This window comes from Hibiscus syriacus, unplaced genomic scaffold (assembly GCF_006381635.1).
Source record: "Hibiscus syriacus cultivar Baekdansim isolate YM2019G1 unplaced genomic scaffold, ASM638163v2 tig00117048_pilon, whole genome shotgun sequence".
In the NCBI taxonomy this organism is placed as follows: domain Eukaryota; kingdom Viridiplantae; phylum Streptophyta; class Magnoliopsida; order Malvales; family Malvaceae; genus Hibiscus; species Hibiscus syriacus.
The window spans coordinates 3,791,382-3,811,329 of NW_024063538.1; the positions used below are offsets into that span (position 1 = coordinate 3,791,382).

General features: G+C 35.3%; 1 protein-coding gene across 2 annotated transcripts in view; it reads right to left on the reverse strand.

Annotated features, from left to right (window-relative positions):
• Positions 1–17,408, reverse strand: part of LOC120197483 (WD repeat-containing protein 11-like) — a 47,121-nt gene extending 29,713 nt beyond the window's left edge. The window contains exons 1-2 of one of the 2 annotated variants that reach the window (XM_039198994.1): positions 17,404–17,408; positions 138–1,141 (exon numbers count right to left, since the gene is read on the reverse strand). In XM_039198994.1, coding sequence (XP_039054925.1) covers positions 138–1,123 — 986 coding nt within the window. In that variant the 5' untranslated portion in view covers positions 1,124–1,141; positions 17,404–17,408. Of the gene's footprint in view, positions 1–137; positions 1,216–17,403 lie in introns of those variants that run through there. The other variant, XM_039198995.1, reaches the window with a different exon arrangement.
• Positions 17,409–19,948: the final 2,540 nt, after the last annotated feature.

A 19,948-nucleotide genomic window follows, 5' to 3' on the forward strand; every position in this document is an offset into this window, starting at 1 on the left:
ATTTAGTTACATAGCATTTATGATTCCTTAAATAACCCAAAGTGCTATGCATTGTAGGAGCTTATTTGGCCGTATCAAGTTTAAATTTGAACGAGGCCATATATTGCAGGAATAAGATGGAAATGGAAAATGCTTACTCTTTTCTTCGCCAGATGCTGATTTTCCCATCAAGGTGGGCGCAATAGACCAACTCCTGATTCGGATCAGGCAATACATCAAGAAACTTGGCGCACCCGCGCGGCAATGCGGCAGAAAAAAGCGTTGTTTCATATTTCAAATCAAAAACCACCAGCTCCTTAGGAAACGTCACATAAATGACGTTCTTCCAGTGCGGCGAAAATGCCAAACGAACCGCATAGAGCGGGTAAACAGCAGAAACGGGAGAAGAACTCCCTCCAGCAGTAGTAGCAGCAGCAGCAGCAGCATCCTTTTCAAGCTTAAGTAAATCGGTACAATCAGTTGGAATCTGGAGTTCCTTAAGGGCAATATCATCTTCTCTTTCTCCCAACACTTTTATCGAAAGAAGAAACCCTTTAAGTCCAACCACACACAAATGGCGGGAGTCAAAAGGATCGCGGCGGATACACGATAGATATTCGGGTGAAGCGTTGTATTTGAAGATGCACCGAGAAGAGGAAGTATTATAAAGAGAAAGATAAGAAGAGCCAGAGAGAGCAGCTAGATGGAAAGAATCGAACCGGGCCTGCACCCAACAAAGATCCTGGACACCAGATTTAAAAGAAGGATCGGGAGGATCAATAGAAAAAATGAGAGAACGGAGGCGAAAATCGAGGAGACCTATACGGCCGTGGCGGTCGGCTGCGGCTAAGATGAGATGAGAAGAGGAAGGCTCGGTGGAGAGGAGGTCGCGGCGGAGAGGGAGAGGGATCCAGCGGACGGAAGTGACGAAAGGGGCGAGAGAAGAGGAGGGAGGCGGGAGAGGAATGGTGGCAACGAGCTGGAGGGAACGGGAGTCCACAACGGAAACGGAAGAGCCGGAGGCGAAAGCGAGGAGGCCGGAGGGGTTCAGATCGGCAGATCCGAAGTTGTTGCGACTGGGTGGACCGGGGAGTGTTGTATCCCAGGAGTCGTTGGGTAACGGTCGAGTGATCGGGATCGACATTTTCAGGGGCAAAACAAACTGCTTCAATTTCGGAAATTCAGTTTTGACTGTCCTAACGCCGAGGCCAAGGGAAAGGGGACATTCAGTTTCTTTCAACCTCAAATGCTGACTCCATCGTTACTCTGTCCGACTATATGGCCTGCGTTAAGGACGGACATTTAATTTAGAATCCATGAGTTTTAATATTCGATTTGATAAAATTAATATGAGAAAAAAAGTAGATTCATGTTAGATTTTTTTTAAAGATTAAATTGGGTTTGATTTAGAATAAAAAATATGATCTCACTTAATTAAAAAAATAGTACTATTACTTTCATATATTTATGGATAATTTAAGTATATACTTCTCTTTAAATTTTTTAATTAAATTAGATTAGATATAATATTTTACCTTAAAACATATTAATTTATATATCGAGTGGAGTTTCTCTAAACTGTGGTTAAGTGCATATTTAGAGGTGTAATTTTTTAATTAGGTTCGAATGAACTAAAAATTTGACCTGACTCAATCCATAATTATTCCTAAACTATATATTATAATGAGACTCTAACCCTCCTTTGTTTTTAATTTAACATATATACATATATTGTATATATATAAGGGTGAAATCCAATTATATTATGTAAAACTCTTTTAGTTTTACACCATTTTAGAACCATTGGATGAGAGAAATTAAAGACTGATTAACAGTAGAAAATGAGAAGATGTTCACTGAAAAAAATAATGAGTTAATCTCGATATTTGATTTCCCTCAGTCCAATAGTCTTAAAATGATGTAAATCTAAAAGAGTTTTACACAGTGTAAGTGAATACTAAACCATATATATATATATATATTCATCGAATCTTGATATTCTTGTTGATATTATTATTGTTAAAATGTTATTGTATAACATTTTTATTTAGAAATAATTTAAATATAAAATATAATTACAAGTGTAACTTCATTTTTATTAATCCATATAAACTAAAATAGACTTAATTTATCTTTAATAGCACGAATTAATCTATCTTAATGGTCATAGGAATATTTGTTATTTTTAGGGATCTCATGTTTGAGCATTAGAGAATATAGGATATTTGAGCGTTCATTGTTAAATAATTGAGAGTCTTTAAAATAGATACTACCACTTGTAAATACCCTAGATTAATAAAAAAATCGTCATTAATAATCCCACAAGTAATGATTTTGTTAAATAACATTGAAGAAAGTGATGAACTTTGCCTTTTCATAATCATGATGTTGAATTGGAATGGACTATTGGAGTATTTATACATTCCATTTTAAAACCTACCAATTATGATGTAACAATATTTAATTCAGGCGATATAATTATTAATTATAACATTCCATTTTAAAAGATTAATGATTATTGGTAAAGTAGTCAATAGGATCTTTAAGTTCGGATAAATTTTTTATTTTAAAAACGTTTAGGTAGATCGGACACCATCTTACCTGATCTGCGTTTTACCAGAAATGTGTCGGGTTCGGGAATTAGTTACGGTCAAGGAAGGATTAGCACCCTTGAACCGCCCTTTCGGTACCAATTAATTTATCGGTTGTCTTAATTGCGAAAATTTGAAATTTAAATTAAATTTAAATGCATTCGATTCGAATCAATTACCTTTGATTAGTTAAAATTATCCCTAAAAAAGAAAGTAAAAAAATGTTAGATTAAAATAAATAAATACTAAATAGATAAAAGAGAAAAATGTTAAAAAATGTGTAACATATGGTACACTTAAGAAACATGGCCATATCTCCATCATTTTATGTTGCACATATTCCTTGGTAGGTCCCTTGCGTGAAAAAGGCAACCACAAGTTCAGAAAGTGTACCACTGTTCACAAATTTGTTGAGCTCATCTTCATATATGTAATCCATTTGCATTGTTTAACTGCTACATTTTCCCAATGCGATATCTTGAGAAGCCGAGAGAAAATCATCTCTTCCCTAAAGCGTATTTAGTTCTAGGATTCACAATAAAAATTTAATATCCAGATATCATAATAATAATAATACTGAAGCAATAATTAATTGGCATTGTAGTTAAGCAAATACTACAAATACCAGAGAACCATGTTTGGATTTCGATTAACTCGCATTCGATTTCTTTTCTTTAATGCACTCTTCTATCTCTTTCAACCAAAGATCAGCAAACTCACAATTCTTCCATGCCTCAAACTATGGTCCACCGCGAGTATAATGTATGGCTTTTGGAAACGTTTTGGGGTCGTTCTCATCAACCTTGTTTGTCAACTTCACGACGAATGAGTCATCTGCAAAACAACAAACACTATCAAGTCTCAAATCAAAGAGAACTGGACAAACACTTGTTGTGAACCATAGTTTCCATAAGCTTAGTTATCATCTAATGATCAAAACCTCATCTTAAATTCGGCTAAATATCAACCAACAAGAGATCTTACCTTTGCTTATGGCTTCACGTGAAGAAGAAGAAGAAAGGAGAAGAAGAGAACTCCGGAGAAATCTCTCATCTTCCACGTTGTTCCCTTATCTTATAAAGGGAAATAAAAATCTTACTTGTCAATTGACCATTTTACCCTTTAATTCATTCAATAATTACCAAACAACCTTTAACTATATTTCCAATAAGTCATTAAACTATTTAACTATTCTACTTTTATCACCAAATTCTAAAACTTTACAATTTGATCACTAACTCGATATTGAGGATGTTACAAAATTGATTTTGGATGAAACTGGAAAGTTATTTGTTGACAGACACTCCTTCTTTGAGTTGGATATCCTTCGTCGTAAAGTTGAAATCCAATCTAAAGATTGATGCTGCTTGTGGGCACGATATCCTTCGTCGTGAAGATGAAATCGTGGAGGGCCCCTTCGTTGTGAAGTTGAGCCTTGAATTGGATATCCTTCGTCGTGAAGTTGAAATCCAATCTAAAGATGATTGTTGCTGGTGGGCACAATTCTCTTCGTTATGAAGTTGAAATCGTGAATGGCCCCTTCGTTGTGAAGTTGAGCCTTGAATTGGATATCCTTCGTCGTGAAGTTAAAATCCAATCTAAAGATGAATGTTACTGGTGAGCACGATTCCCTTCATCGTGAAGCTGAAACTGTGGATGGCTCCTTCGTTGTGAAGTTGAGCCTTAAATTAGATATCATTCGTCATGAAGTTAAAATCCAATTAATTTTGCTGGTGAGCACGATTCACTTTGTCATGAAATTGAAACCATGGGTGGCCCCTTCGTTGTGAAGTTGAGCCTTGAATTGGATATCATTCGTCGTGAAGTTGAAATCCAATGAATGTTGCTGGTGAGCACGATTCCATTCATCGTGAAGTTAAAACTGTGGATGGCCCCTTCGTTGTGAAGTTGAGCCTTGAATTGGATATCCTTCGTCGTGAAGTTGAAATCCAATTAATGTTGCTGGTGAGCACGATTCCCTTCGTCATGAAGTTGAAACCGTAGATGGTCTCTTCGTTGTGAAGTTGATCCTTGAATTGAATATCCTTCGTCGTGAAGTTGAAATCCAATGAATGTTACTGGTGAGCACGATTCCCTTCGTCGTGAAGTTGAAACCGTGGATGGCCCATTCATTTTGAAGTTGAGCCGTGACTTGAATATCCTTCATCGTGAAGTTAAAATCCAAGCTTGTATTGTTTCAAGTCCAATATCATTCGCCGTGAAGTTGAAATTGACTCTGAATGAAACTGGAAGGCCCCTTCATCGTGAAGTTGAGCTTTGAATTAGATATCATTCGTCGTGAAGTTGAAATCCAATCTTGTGTTGATGGGCACGATATCATTCACCGTGAAGTTGAAATCGTGGATTTTTTGCCACGATATCCTTCATCGTGGAGTTGAAATCATGGATGGCCCCTTAGTCGTGAAGTTGGGCCTTGACTTGAATATCCTTCGTCGTGAAGTTGAAATCCAATCTCGAGAAAGTTGGTTTTGAGTTGGATATCCTCCGTCGTGGAGTTGAAATCCTATTTCAAACAAATTGTGTCGCTTCGAGTTCAATATCCTTCATTGTGAAGTTGAAATTGACTCTGAACGAAACTCGAAAAGTTGTTTTGTCGTCAGATAGTTGCCCCTTCACTGTGAGGTTGAGCAACCACCATTAACTTTTGAATGTACTTTTGAATCGAGTATCTTTCATTTTGAAGTTGGAACTTGACTCAAAAAGCTACAAAAAATTATGTATACTAAAATGATTAATGCGATGCTCTTAAGTATGTCTAAGATGCATGCAACATGAATTAATCTTGGATGGAGTCTTGTGCTTTGCATGCCAATCTTGATCATTGGAATGCCTCATTTTCTTTTCTGGATGTTGACGATGTCATAAGTTCTATCTGGTCTCTCAAACTGATTGTTTTCAAGAGCATTGTTTGTTCTTTCTTTAATGGAAGCAAAATGAGCCTCAACAACTTCCGAGACTTTTCACATTTGAGACATTCATGTTTGAAAATGTTTTTTTCTCCTTTTTCTTATTTTAGAAGGAAAGAAAAATATATAAAAATGTAAGAATTTTGTAAAACGTTGCCCCTTAATCTAGGCTCGCAATCGAATCGAATCAAATCATAAACATGAGTTCAAAGAATATCAGAATAATCAATAGCTCTTTATCGCTTTCAGAGTTATAGCTCTTTGACAAATGTCCAAAATTGATGAGTTGGTTTCAGGTTGGCTTTCTATTTTCTAAGGTTTTGGCCACTAAAATGTGGTTTCTTTCTCGTTCCATTTGAATATCGCAACATACCCCTATTTCTTGGTTTGCCATTTTAATCAGATGCGGACAAAATGACGCAATTAGCATAATCAATTACTAGATCTTCTATTTTGGTTCTCTGAAATCTTCCATTTGTTCAAGTTTTGTAAGCTCCTCTAACAAAGGTAGTGCAGAAATATCAGTCTAAAACTGAAACTCTTGAGTGCTTGTGTGAATTTGACTATAACATGTGTTTCTTAACTCCCTTAGTCCATCATTACCGAAAATTTCTCGCTTAGATAAATTTGATTTAATTTGCCATTATATGGATTGTTGAATCCATAAAGCCGGGGCATTTAACCAATTGCTTTAGAGGGACAACTTAACATTATAATCACTTTTATCAAGTTAACTAAAGGGTTCATCTTATCACAAAGTCTTCGGCCGGACAATAGCAGTGAAGCAAACACCGAATTGCCAGGTGTTCGAGCAATGTCATGGTTGGAATGTAATCTATTCATAAGGTCAGGGCTTTCAAGTTTCCTTTATAACCAATTACCTTAGTGGAATAGCTCAGCTTTACGGTTTTAATTTCTTAAGATTGTCAAGAAGAACTTGTTATAGTCTAAGTGTTTTTGAAAGTCAAGGAATCTCATCTTTAGAGTTCAATTTCCAAACAACTGACCTAAACTAGATTTTATTACTCGATTATTCCATCTGTGAAGATAATAATTGTCACTAAACGTCTTAAATAAAAAGCATAATAATGTTGTTGAGTTAATCGATCTACGGAATCGGCCAAGAGGGGGGTGAATTGGCAATTAAAAATTTCGTGGAAGCTTTTGCAGAAAATTTAAAGTAATTGCACAGCGATTTACAGTGGTTCGACTTTCTCAAACAAAGTCTACGTCCACTACCTTAGCTATCCACACTAAGGATTTTCCAACAAATTCACTAATTTGTTCTTTCTTTTGAGGCCAAAGAGATAACCTTACAAAATCCCTCAAGAGTATACCCCAACTCTTGAGAACACTCTTTTTCCCAAAGAGAAGATTACAAATTTGCAAACTTACAAGAAAACCTCACAAGGTAAGATGTTTGCACAATTCTACAACAAAGAAAAGAACACTCAAGGATAAATACAATTGAGTACAAAAGTGTTCTTGAAAGCAAATGAATATTGGATGAAAAATAGGCTTGAAATACTCAAACTTGAGGTTTGATGCTTTCTCTTTGATTCTCTCTTGATTCTAGTTGATTGATGTTTCTTGTTGTTGATCAATGGCTCCAGAACTTGTTTAAATACCCCTTGAATCAATTCTGAACGTTGGTGATAATTAGTGGGGATAATAGAGCCGTTTAAGTGTGAAAACAATTAATTTTTCTAGGTGGAGCGTCTCATGCATCGATGCATGATCAAATATGCATCGGTGCATTCGTGTAAAATTCAAATATTTTGACCGTTGGAACACTTGATGCATCGGTGCACCAAGTGTGCATCAATGCATGAAATGCATTCGATGTTTGAAAAATAGCCTGATGCATCGATGCATGGCTTGTGCATCGATGCATCAAATGCATTCGATGTTTTGAAAATATTCAGAGTGCATCGATGCATGGAGAGTGCATCGGTGCATGGAATGCATTCGATGTTCAATTAATTCATCGATGCATCGATGCATGGACTGATGCATCGGTGCATGCCTTTGAATAATTGATTTAAGGCTTGTTTTGGTTCAAAATACTTTGTGAAAATTGTTTCAAAAATAGTTTAAGTACAAATCACAATTTTACACATTTAGTAAGGATTAAAATTGATCTTGAAAAACTTGGAGTAATAATTGATATTCGGTTAATTGAATCGAATTTGTAAAATCATTTGTGAAATCTTAAAATTCATTTAACTTAATTTGTTATATCGAAATATCAAAAATGTTTTCAACAATCTCCCCCTTTTTGATATAACAAAACATTTGAATAATTTTAAGATTTGTTTAAGAAATTATTTTTGAAATCGATTTTGAAAAACTTACTCCCCCTTACTATAGCACATCTTAAATTTTCTCCCCCTTTTTGTTAAATCAAAAAGACTCTATAAAAACGTTTTTAAACAAGAATTTGAAAAACATTAGCCAATTGATTTATTAATAATAGGCTGCTAAGATCACAATCAAAAGAGAGATTAGCCATTAGTTTTCATAAACAATATTCATAATAAAATGTGAAATGGCATAATTTGGTCATAAATTTCTAATGATACAAAATTAATAAACAGAAAGCGTTAAAATGTCAAACCAAATATATATAATAAGTTCAAGCATCCTCAAACAAACATCCAACAACTAAGAAAATCCAAGTTTTAAGAACAAGAAAGCATGGCAAGTAAGTCTACTCCATCGGAGGATCGGGAGGAGGAGGATAATGAGCTCGAACTTCAAGAGTCAGAGCATCCATACGATCACGCATCTCCCTCTGAAACTCAGAAATCGTAGACTCAATGGAGGCAAAACGTAGATCAAACAACTCTAGAAAAGATCAGAAATAAGGTGGCGTTTGATCATCTTGCCGAGCTGGTACTTCCTCGTCAATATCTCTCATAAGCCTTTGAAGCTCTGGATCATTATCAGCGTCAGGAGCTGGAGGAGGAGGAGGAGCACGAGAAGAACTAGGAGCAGCTCGTGAAGAACTAGCTCCCGGGGTTTGCTTACCGGGTCGAAAAGACCATAGTCCGGTGTTCTCATCCAATTTCCAATCCGATTTCTTTAAGGATGTGATATTGATTGGGTTTTGGAGCGGAATAGGATTGTCAAGGGAGACATCTAGGCCGAGTTTGATAAACAAATTGCTTAGTAGACAACCATAAGGTAGGGTTTCTACATGCTTTGAGGGAATGATGTTTATGATATCGACAAGCGCGCTAAAGACAATATGTGGAAAATTGATTTTCTTTTTGTTCTTTATACAGTGCATCCACCATAAGTCTGTAGTACGTAGTGTGGAGTACCAACCTGCGGATGGTCTAAACCACCAAGAGATCATTAAGTGAAGAAATCGATCGTGGTGAGACCTAAAGGTACTGACACTAGCATTAGGAAGATATGGATATTCCACATCTTCCTTCTCATTAAATAAACCCTCGTCATCTAAACCAAAATGAGATGCGATTGATTCAGAAGTAATAGTGATATATTGTCCTAAAAGATAGGATCTAATCGCTATAGTACCGCACTGAGTTGTGTTCTGAATACAAACCGCATTGGAATAAAAGATGCGGACAAGTTGGTGAAAGACGATGGGTTGAAGAGAAAATTTATCAAACTTCCATCGGCGAAGAATTGAGAGGTATTCAAATTCAAGTTTTATCATAGCTTGTAGAGAAGGAATACGCTCTTCCCTAATACGATAGGATTGGAAGGAGTTCATGTACCTAGAGTACAATTCATCCCTACGGTTTTCAAGCATGTTAAAACAAGTACTAATGAGGGATGAAGGAATATTGGATGGATTTTGAGGTCTAGGAGTGGGAGGACGGTTTTGGTGAGACCGACTCGAGGATGATCTAGGGCGTTTGGGATTAGACATGGTTAGGGAAATCGGAAAAGAAATATCACCTGCAATTTAAAAACACATGTATGCACAAAATTCAATCCCAAAACTCAAATGAGTCCTCAATAATTCAAGGTTCTCTAACATAATCCTAATGGGCAAAGTTTTGAAAACTATTTAAAATTAATATCATAATATGCATAGTTTTCATGAAAACAACACAATTGAATCAATAATTTTCGAAATAATAATAATAATTTTTTTTTTGAATTCGAAATTTCCAAATAATTTTGAAAATTATGCGTTTTGATGAAATTCGTTGTAGAAACTAGTTTAGAATCATCATATAGCCAATGCCCGATAATTATTTCAAACTAGAACTAATCTAAACTAGTCCTAAGTTCAAAAATTTAATGAAATAGAGTTTTTGTGAAAATACTTTGAAAAATTCGGATTGAGGGGAATGAGGAGATGTTTTGCGCGATTTAATGAGTGTAGCAGGTTTGTAGGATGAAAAACTTGAAGATGTTTTCCGATGTGAGAGGGGGACGAACGGCCGAGAGTTTTCCCGAGGTTTGAGAAAAAAAGAAGAAGATGAAGATTTTAAACCTAAAACTCGACGTAGCATCGGTGCATGGCTTGCATCGTGCATATTCAAGGGTGCATTGATGCCTTGTTAAATAAAACACTTAAAATGCTAAATAATTTGGCTCTAATGGTAATGGCAACTCATATATATCAAATATTAATTATGTTCAATCAATCAAATTAATCTTCAAATTTTATTTGAACATAAAATTAATTTTTATTAAGAATCATAAACTCCCCCTAACTAATAGCAAGAATACAATCAAAAATTATTATAAGCATTTTTCAGTATTATTAAAAGTGCTAAATTATTTTAAACACTAAGTGAAGATAGGTCAGTTAAACCTAATTCTCTTCTAAGTGTCCAAAATCTTTCTTTATCTAAGGGTTTTGTAAAAATATCCGCTAATTGGTGCAAAGTATCAACAAATTCTAGAACTACATCTTCCTTAGTGACATGGTCTCTAATGAAGTGATGTCTTATTTCAATGTGTTTAGTTCTAGAGTGTTGGATGGGATTTTTAGTGAGACAAATAGCACTAGTATTGTCACACTTGATAGGAATAGTACCTACTTCAATTCCATAATCAAAAAGTTGTTGTTTCATCCATAAAACTTGTGCACAACAACTACCAGCTGAAATGTATTTGGCTTCAGTGGTAGATAATGCAACACAATTTTGTTTCTTTGAAAACCAAGAAATCAGCATATTTCCAAGGAATTGGCAAGTACCGGAGGTGCTTTTCCTATCTAATTTGCATCCTCCATAATCCGCATCAGAAAAAGCATGCAAGCTAAAACTAGAGTCTCTAGGATACCAAAGTCCTAAACTAGGAGTGTCCTTAAGGTATCTAAAGATTCTCTTAACAGCTAGTAAATGTGATTCCTTAGGACATGATTGAAATCTAGCACATAAGCAAACACTAAACATAATGTCCGGTCTACTTGCAGTTAGATAAAGCAAAGAGCCAATCTTTGACCTATATAATTTAACATCTACACATTTACCTCCTTCATCTAAATCAAGCTTTGTTGAAGAGCTCATTGGAGTGTTATGAGGTTTCCCATTTTCCAGTCCAAACTTCTTGAGCATATCTTTGACGTACTAGCTTGATTAATGAAGATGCCATCTTTTCTTTGCTTGATTTGGAGTCCCAAGAAAAATGAGAGCTCCCCCATCATGCTCATCTCAAACTCACTTTGCATTAGCTTAGAAATTCTTGGCAAAGAACATCATTAGTAGAACCAAATATTATATCATCAACATAAATTTGAACTACTAATAATCTTTACCTTTCTCTTTAAAAACAATGTAGTGTCAACCTTTCCTTTTAAAAACCTTTTTTAAAAAATTTGACAATCTTTCATACCAAGCTCTAGGAGCTTGTTTTAAACCATAAAGAGCTTTTGTCAATTTTAAAACATGATCCGGAAAATTTGAATCTTCAAAACCTGGAGGTTGTTTCCACGTACACTTCTTCTTTTATAAAACCATTTAAAAATGCACTTTTAACATCCATTTGATATAATTTAAATTCATTGAAACATGCAAATGCCAATAACATTCTAATTGCTTCCATCCTAGCTACGGGAGCGTATGTTTCATCATAGTCTATGCCTTCTTCTTGAGTATAGCCTTGAGCAACAAGTCTAGCCTTGTTCCTCACTATATTACCACTTTCATCAAGTTTATTTCTAAAAACCCATCTAGTACCTACAGTAGATTTATTACTAGGCCTTTCAACTAATGTCCATACTTTACTTCTCTCAAATTGATTTAATTCTTCTTGCATAGCCATAATCCAATGTTCATCTTTTAATGCTTCTTTGTTGTTGCATGAAATAAATGCAACATAATTACATATATTTCTAAGAGAAGATCGAGTAGTTACCCCTTTTGATGGATCACCTATAATTTCACCATCCTTGACATAGTTGTACTCTCTTGGAAAAGATACTTCCCTTTCTTCAATGGTTGGATTCTCGAGGGGATCATGAGTTTCCTCATCTTTTGTTTCTTCCTTTGATGATTCTCCAACGTCATGTCTAACGTCATTTGCTTGTACAATACCTACATCATTAACAGAAGAATCCTTCCTTGGAAGGGGATTATCATCGAAAACAACATGTATAGACTCTTTTACAACTAAAGTTCTTTTATTAAATACACGATAAGCTTTAGAATTTAAGGAATAACCCAGAAAAATTCCTTCATCACTTTTAGCATCAAATTTGCCAAGATTTTCTTTACCGTTGTTTAAAACAAAACATTTACATCCAAAAGGATGAAAATAGCTAATGTTAGGCTTTTTATTTTTGAGAATTTCATATGGAGTTTTCTTTAAAATTGGCCTAATCATTACTCGATTTATAACATAACAAGCGGTATTTGTGGCTTCCGCCCAAAAATATTTTGGCAAATTATTTTCACAAAGCATGGTTCTAGCCATTTCTTCTAAAGTTCGATTTTTCCTCTCAACAACTCCATTTTGTTGAGGGGTTCTAGGTGCTGAAAAATTATGGCTAATACCATTAGAATTACAAAACTCAATGAATCCAAGATTTTCAAATTCAGTTCCATGATCACTTCTAACACTAGTGATAGAGTAACCTTTTTCATTTTGGATTATTTTGAAAATGTGATGAAATTTTCTAATGCTTCATCTTTAGTACTTAAGAATAGAACCCAAGTGTATCTAGAATAGTCATCTACCAAGACAAAATCATATTGTTTTCCTCCCAAGCTAGTAGTTCTAGTTGGCCCAAAAAGATCTAAATGGATCAATTGTAATACTCTACTAGTTGATACATCATTAATAGATTTAAAAGAAACTCGTTTTTGTTTTCCTTTAGCACAAGCATCACAGATTTTATCATTATCAAATTTAAGCTTAGGCAACCCTCTTACTAAGTCTCCTTGAATTAACCGTTGCAAAACACTCATACTAGCATGACCTAGTCTCCTATGCCATAACCAACTATCATGCTCATCCTTAGCAACTAGGCATAAATTAGTCATATCAATAGAATCTAAATGCACCATGTAAATGTTTCCTATTCTATGACCAATAAGCATAATCCGATTAGATGCAATGTCAATAACTTTACAACCATTAATTTCAAATAAGACATTGAATCCTTTATCGCATAATTGACTAATACTCAAAAGATTATGCTTTAATCCATTCACATATAAAACATTCTTAATTTGTATGGAAGAGGTATTACCTATTGTACCAATACCTTCAATGTGACCTTTTGAATTGTCTCCAAAAGTCACTTCTCCTCCATTTTTGGCGTTAAGCTCAATGAACCGGCTTTTGTCTCTGGTCATATGTCTTGAGCATCCACTATCAAGGTACCATGAGTTTGAATTTGTTTTCCGTGCCTTGTAGCAATGCTCCTTTCCCTACAAACATAGATTAATTTTTGATTTTTGGTACCAAAATTCTTTTGGGTCCATATTCATTAGTTTCCAAAATCCTAGTCCCCTTAGGTATCCATTTGTGTAGGATATTTTTATCTTTAGTAGTAATGAGTTCTTTAGGAACCCACATACTTCTAATGATTTTTCCATTAGAGGTTCTTTGGGGACCTCTATGATTGTAGTTTCTAAAACTTTTTCTAACAAAGTTGGATTTTGAATTTCCACCTCTTTCAAATGTTTTGTTCCAACTTTATCAAAGAAGTTTTAAGATCATCAATTTTATTTTGATGATCATCATTGATCTTTGAAAGTAAATTTTGCAAATCTAAATTTTTCTTTTCAAACTCTTCTAGTTTGATTTGCAAATCTTTGATTTTACTTTCAAGATCGTTGTTGGTTTTGGATATGAGTTTGTTTTCATTTTTCAATTTTGAAACATCATTTTTATATTTTAAAAACAATTTCTCATAATCCTAAGCCAACCCATTGTACTCCTCAAATAACTCATCATAAGATAAATCATCAAAATCGGATGAGTTAGAGGTTACCTTAGAATCTTCCCCGAATGCCATCAAGCAAAAGTTTGCTACTTCTTGTTCCTCTTCATCGGAACTTTCTTCATCGCTCCATGTAGCCACATGAGCCTTGTTCTTATTCTTTGATTGACCCTTTTTCTTCAATTGTGGGCAATCATATTTGACATGCCCCGGCTTTTTGCATTCATAGCAAATGATTGGGTCCTTCTCTTTTGGTTCATTTTTGAGGCCTTCGTTTCGTTTGAATTTTCTTCCTTGGTAAGGTCTCATCATTTTTCTGAACCGTTTGGCAAACAATGCCATTTCCTCGTCATCATCATCATTATTAGAATCACTCTCATCTTTTGTGGATTTGAGAGCAACTCCAATATTTTTCTTCTTCTTCTTTTCCTTTGGTGTCTCTTCAACTTTATCAAGGTCCACCTCATCTTCGAGCATCATCTCATGAGTGAGGAGTGAACCGATAAGTTCTTCAAGAGTTAAGGACGATAGGTCCTTAGACTCGATGATTGCCGTCTTCTTTGTTGCCATGATTTTGGGAGGGAGTAGACTAACTTCCTCACAAGCTTTTCATTTGAGATGATCTCTCCATATGATTTGAGACCATTGACAATCGTTGAAAATCTATCCGTCATAGCTTTGATGTCTTCATTTGGTTTCATCCTGAAATTTTCATAGCTATGCGTTAGAATACTAATTTTTAATTTCTTTACCTCATATGTACCTTCATGTGTGACTTGAAGCTTGTCCCATATTTCTTTGGCGGTTGTACACGATGAAACTCTTCCGTATTCATCTGGTCCAAGAGCACAAAAAATAATATGGATGGCTTTGGAGTTGAGCTGGAACATTCTTGTATCTCATTCACTCCACAACCTTGGATGAGTGATAGGCTTGATGTATCCTTATTCTACGGCATTCCATGCTCCCATGTCACTTGCTTGAATGAAGTACATCATTCTATTCTTCCAATAGGCGTAATTAGCTCCATTGAAGAAAGGAGGCTTGTTGACGGGCATCGAATCAAGATCGGAGTCGTAATTTGAAGTGGAGGCCATTGATGACTTGGTAATCGATGTAACTCTTCCCGAATCGACTCAAGAGGCGATTAAACCTTCAAATGAGTGAGGCTCTGATACCAATTGTTGAGTTAATCGATCTACGGAATCGGCCAAGAGGGGGGGTGAATTGGCAATTAAAAATTTCGTGGAAGCTTTTGCAGAAAATTTAAAGTAATTGCACAGCGATTTACAGTGGTTCGACTTTCTCAAACAAAGTCTACGTCCACTACCTTAGCTATCCACGCTAAGGATTTTCCAACAAATTCACTAATTTGTTCTTTCTTTTGAGGCCAAAGAGATAACCTTACAAAATCCCTCAAGAGTATACCCCAACTCTTGAGAACACTCTTTTTCCCAAAGAGAAGATTACAATTTGCAAACTTACAAGAAACCTCACAAGGTAAGATGTTTGCACAATTCTACAACAAAGAAAAGAACACTCAAGGATAAATACAATTGAGTACAAAAGTGTTCTTGAAAGCAAATGAATTTGGATGAAAATAGGCTTGAAATACTCAACTTGAGGTTTGATGCTTTCTCTTTGATTCTCTCTTGATTCTAGTTGATTGATGTTTCTTGTTGTTGATCAATGGCTCCAGAACTTGTTTAAATACCCCTTGAATCAATTCTGAACGTTGGTGATAATTAGTGGGGATAATAGAGCCGTTTAAGTGTGAAAACAATTAATTTTTCTAGGTGGAGCGTCTCATGCATCGATGCATGATCAAGTAGCATCGGTGCATTCGTGTAAAATTCAAATATTTTGACCGTTGGAACACTTGATGCATCGGTGCACCAAGTGTGCATCGATGCATGAAATGCATTCGATGTTTGAAAAATAGCCTGATGCATCGATGCATGGCTTGTGCATCGATGCATCAAATGCATTCGATGTTTTGAAAATATTCAGAGTGCATCGATGCATGGAGAGTGCATCGATGCATGGAATGTATTCGATGTTCAATTAATTCATCGATGCATCGACTGATGCATCGGTGCATGCCTTTGAATAATTGATTTAAGGCTTGTTTTTGGTTCAAAATACTTTGTGAAAATTGTTTCAAAAATAGTTTAAGTACAAATCACAATTTTACACATTTAGTAAGGATTAAAATTGATCTTGAAAAACTTGGAGTAATAATTTGATATTCGGTTAATTGAATCGAATTTGTAAAATCATTTGTGAAATCTTAAAATTCATTTAACTTAATTTGTTATATCGAAATATCAAAAATGTTTTCAACAAATGTCATATGCAAAAGGATGCCCCATGTTGTCCGCACCTTATTAAATAAAAAGATTATATTGGGTAATTGCAAGAGCATGGTACGATGTTTTGAGTGTATATTATAGGTAAGGTCCAAGTCCTTTATTTTATCGGCTTTTAATCGTGTTACTTTGTCAAAGATCTGTAACTATGAATCATTTACATAGTTTTTTAATTCAACTAATATTCAAATAATTGCAAGTTGTAAATTTAATTCAATGCTCAACACAAATTCATTGAAATGTACTCATAAAAAGAAATATGTCAAAGTTCAAAAACAAGTTACAAAAAGAAATATGAGAAGTTAAAAAAACAAGTCCAAACAGAACGCTACAAAATGGAATAAAGTCTCATTAGGATGCCCTACTATTTTCAGAATGTCAAGGATTAGGGCCTTCATATGTACTTGCTCCCTATTTTTCAAACGGGGATCCTTTTGATGTACTCTCAGATGAAAAAAATTCTGCTTTAGGAGTGTCATTGCTTTCATCGAAAAATTCCCGCTCTTTTCCATTTGAATGAGTTTTATGTGGATGAGGTGTGTCCAATGCTTGAGGTGGAATGTCCAGTTTTTGTGCCCCTTTTTATGATACATCTTTTGTTAGTTCATGTGAATGCAATGAAAAAAATGAAAAATTATGCGAAATATGCAAGAATGCATGATGCATGAAATGTTCGAGGCATTGATCCAAAAAATGTGTCTGTTATTGTAAATAATCCTTATTGGGGATAAAAGTATTACGTCTTAAGAGACAAAAAACATTTTAAAAGTATAGACCCCAAACTACTTCTGACAAATTAATTCATTTTCTGCCTTCTTTTATCACTGGTTGAATACCCTATCGGACCGTTCTGGCTCATCTGGCTAAATTGTGCAAGTGACGAGCTACTTGCCCCAAAAAAGTCTTGAAGGAATGCATCTCTAACTTTCACTCTCTGCTGAGCTTGTTCCTAACGAAAGTTCCATTGGAGTCCTCCATCGATAGGAACTATCCGAAGCTTGCTTCTTGAATTTGTCAATAGTGGTCTCCAGCCTAGCTAGGGTTTCACCATCTTGTTCTTGTTGTCTTTGAAGGGGTTCTCCAGGTCAGTAACATTTTTCTTGTATACCCCTGCAAACTTTTGCCAACTCAAAAAGTTGACTTTTGGTGTGCTCAACGTAAATTCCGGACCCTTCTGGACTTTTGTGTTTTTCACCTCTTGTATTATAACCCCTTTGTTCATTAATGCAAATTATTTACGTTTAATGAACACATTTTTGGTGGATCAACACCTCTTTTGAATGATATAAATGATGAAAAATGAAAAAAAGAACAAAAATAAAGGGAAAAAGTTAATGAGGCAAGGATAATAAAAAAATGATGAAAATAAAAGTCCTTCCCTATATGATATCTACCCAATATGCTTATTATTCCTACCCGGACATGATCTATATCCCGTAAGTTGATAAGTCCTAACCGCATAAATTTCTAGTTCACATGCTTTGAACAAAAAATAAATTAGGAAATAATCAAAAGAGCCTAGGGTTTGAAATGAGGTTTTGGGGTGGGCTCTAATTCCCTGTAATCTCCCGGTTTATATTCTAAAAGGGTACTCGAGTTCTCCTTGCTGATGCCCCATTGGTCTTTCCAGACCCTTAGTCCTAAGCTCATTACAAGCTTATGTGGACTAAGTTAAACTCGAGAGGATACATTTCCTTATGTCTGTGCGGTGAATAAATTCACACGAAGACATAAGGTATATGAATCTCGAAGGTTACTTGCTAGGCCTGTGCGGAGAATAAATTCTCACGAACGCGTCGTTTTCACCTCTACTTAAAAAGGGTTCAGAGTTCGGATATAGAGCTTGAGATGAAAATTTAAAAAAATATGAAATCATTGAAAAAAAATGTCAATACAATTATTTGTTTAAAAAATAATAAAAGGTAAATAATTGAAATCAAATAAATAAATTAAAATTTACTATTTTCGCATAAAAAGATAACCGAAAATTAATTCTGACCTGGCTCACTTACCTGTCTCCAGCGGAGTTGCCAAGCTGTCGCGACCACCTTTCGGTTGGACCCAAAATTTGGCTTCGACTTAGGAAAATGGATTAGGAGTCGCCACCGATCATTTTAAAAACGTTTAGGTAGATCGGACACCATCTTACCTGATCTGCGTTTTATCAGAAATATGTCAGGTTATGGAGTCGATTACGGTCAAGGAATGATTAGCACCATTGAACCGCCCTTTCGGTACCAATTAATTTATTGATTGTCTTAATTGCGAAAATTTGAAATTAAAATTAAAATGCATTCTATTCGAATCAATTGTCTTTGATTAGTTAAAATTGTCCCTAAAAAGAAAGTAAAAAAATGTTAGATTAAAATAAATAAATACTAAATAGATTAAAGAAAAAAAATAAATTAAGAGAAAAATATTAAAAAAATGTGTAATACATGGTACACTTAAGAAACGTGGCCATATCTCCATCATTTTATGTTGCACATATTCCTTGATAGGTCCCTCACGTGAAAAGGCAACCACAAGCTCAAAAAGTGTACCACTGTTCACAAATTTGCTGAGCTCATCTTCATATATGTAATCCATTTGTCTGTTTAACTGCTGCATTTTCCCAATGCGATATCTTGAGAAGCCGAGAGAAAACCATCTCTTCCTTAAAGCGTATTTAGTTCTAGGATTCACAATAAAAATTCAATATCCAGAAATCATAATAATAATAATACTGCAGCAAGAATTAATTGGCATTGTAGTTAAGCAAATACTACAAATATCAGAGAACCATGTTCGGATTTTGATTAACTCGCATTCAATTTCTTTTCTTTCATGCACCCTTCCATCTTTTCAGGAGACCGACCAGATTTCGCTGTCTTCAAGCCACTGGAATCTGTAAAGAGAAGCGCCAGTTTGGTTGTTGACAACTTCTGGTGTCAACCCTTTGTTCTTTGGATAAGCACAATTATATAGCACCATAGAAGACCAATTCTTCATGGGATGAGAAGATTATCGTCGAATTTAGAGAGAGGAACAAAGGAAGTGATGTTCTTTTTTTCATTGCAGCCGGTGCGTTGCTTGTGAGCGTTAACGCGAGGGAGGCTGCAGGTGCGGAGGTAGCAACCTGGGCACGTGTATTTTGACGCGAGGGAGGCTGCAGGTTGCTTGCTGCACTCTTTCTTGGCACTCTTCCCTGATTCCTCCATTTACTTCCTTGGTTTATGAGTACAGGGGGCCTTTCCATTTGTAAATGGGGAATTAAAAGGAGTGGGTGGAGAGTGACGATTATGATGCAGATCCCATCATTTCCCCTTGTTTTACTTTCAACCATTTTTAATGCACAGAAGCAAAGCATAAAGCTACAATATAGAAGAAGAGAGGCAACCTCCCTCCGGTGTGTTTTTCGTTTCTGCCCCCAGCAAGTAAGAGTTCCTCCTATATAAAGTAAGCAGATAGTGTGTTAAGGGATGGGAAGAATTAAAAGGTAGCAGAGTAGGTGGGTGATTAGAGGTGGGGTAATGGTGAAATACGTGGGGTGTAGTGGTTTAGTGGGTAGGTAGATTATGTTTCTTATTTTTAGGGGTTGTATGTGGGCTCTGCAAAATAAAAAAATAAATAATAATAAAATAATTATAATAATAAATAAATATTTTTTTTTGTAGACCCACAAATTGAAAAAATAAATTAAGAGTTATCATCAACTTTTTA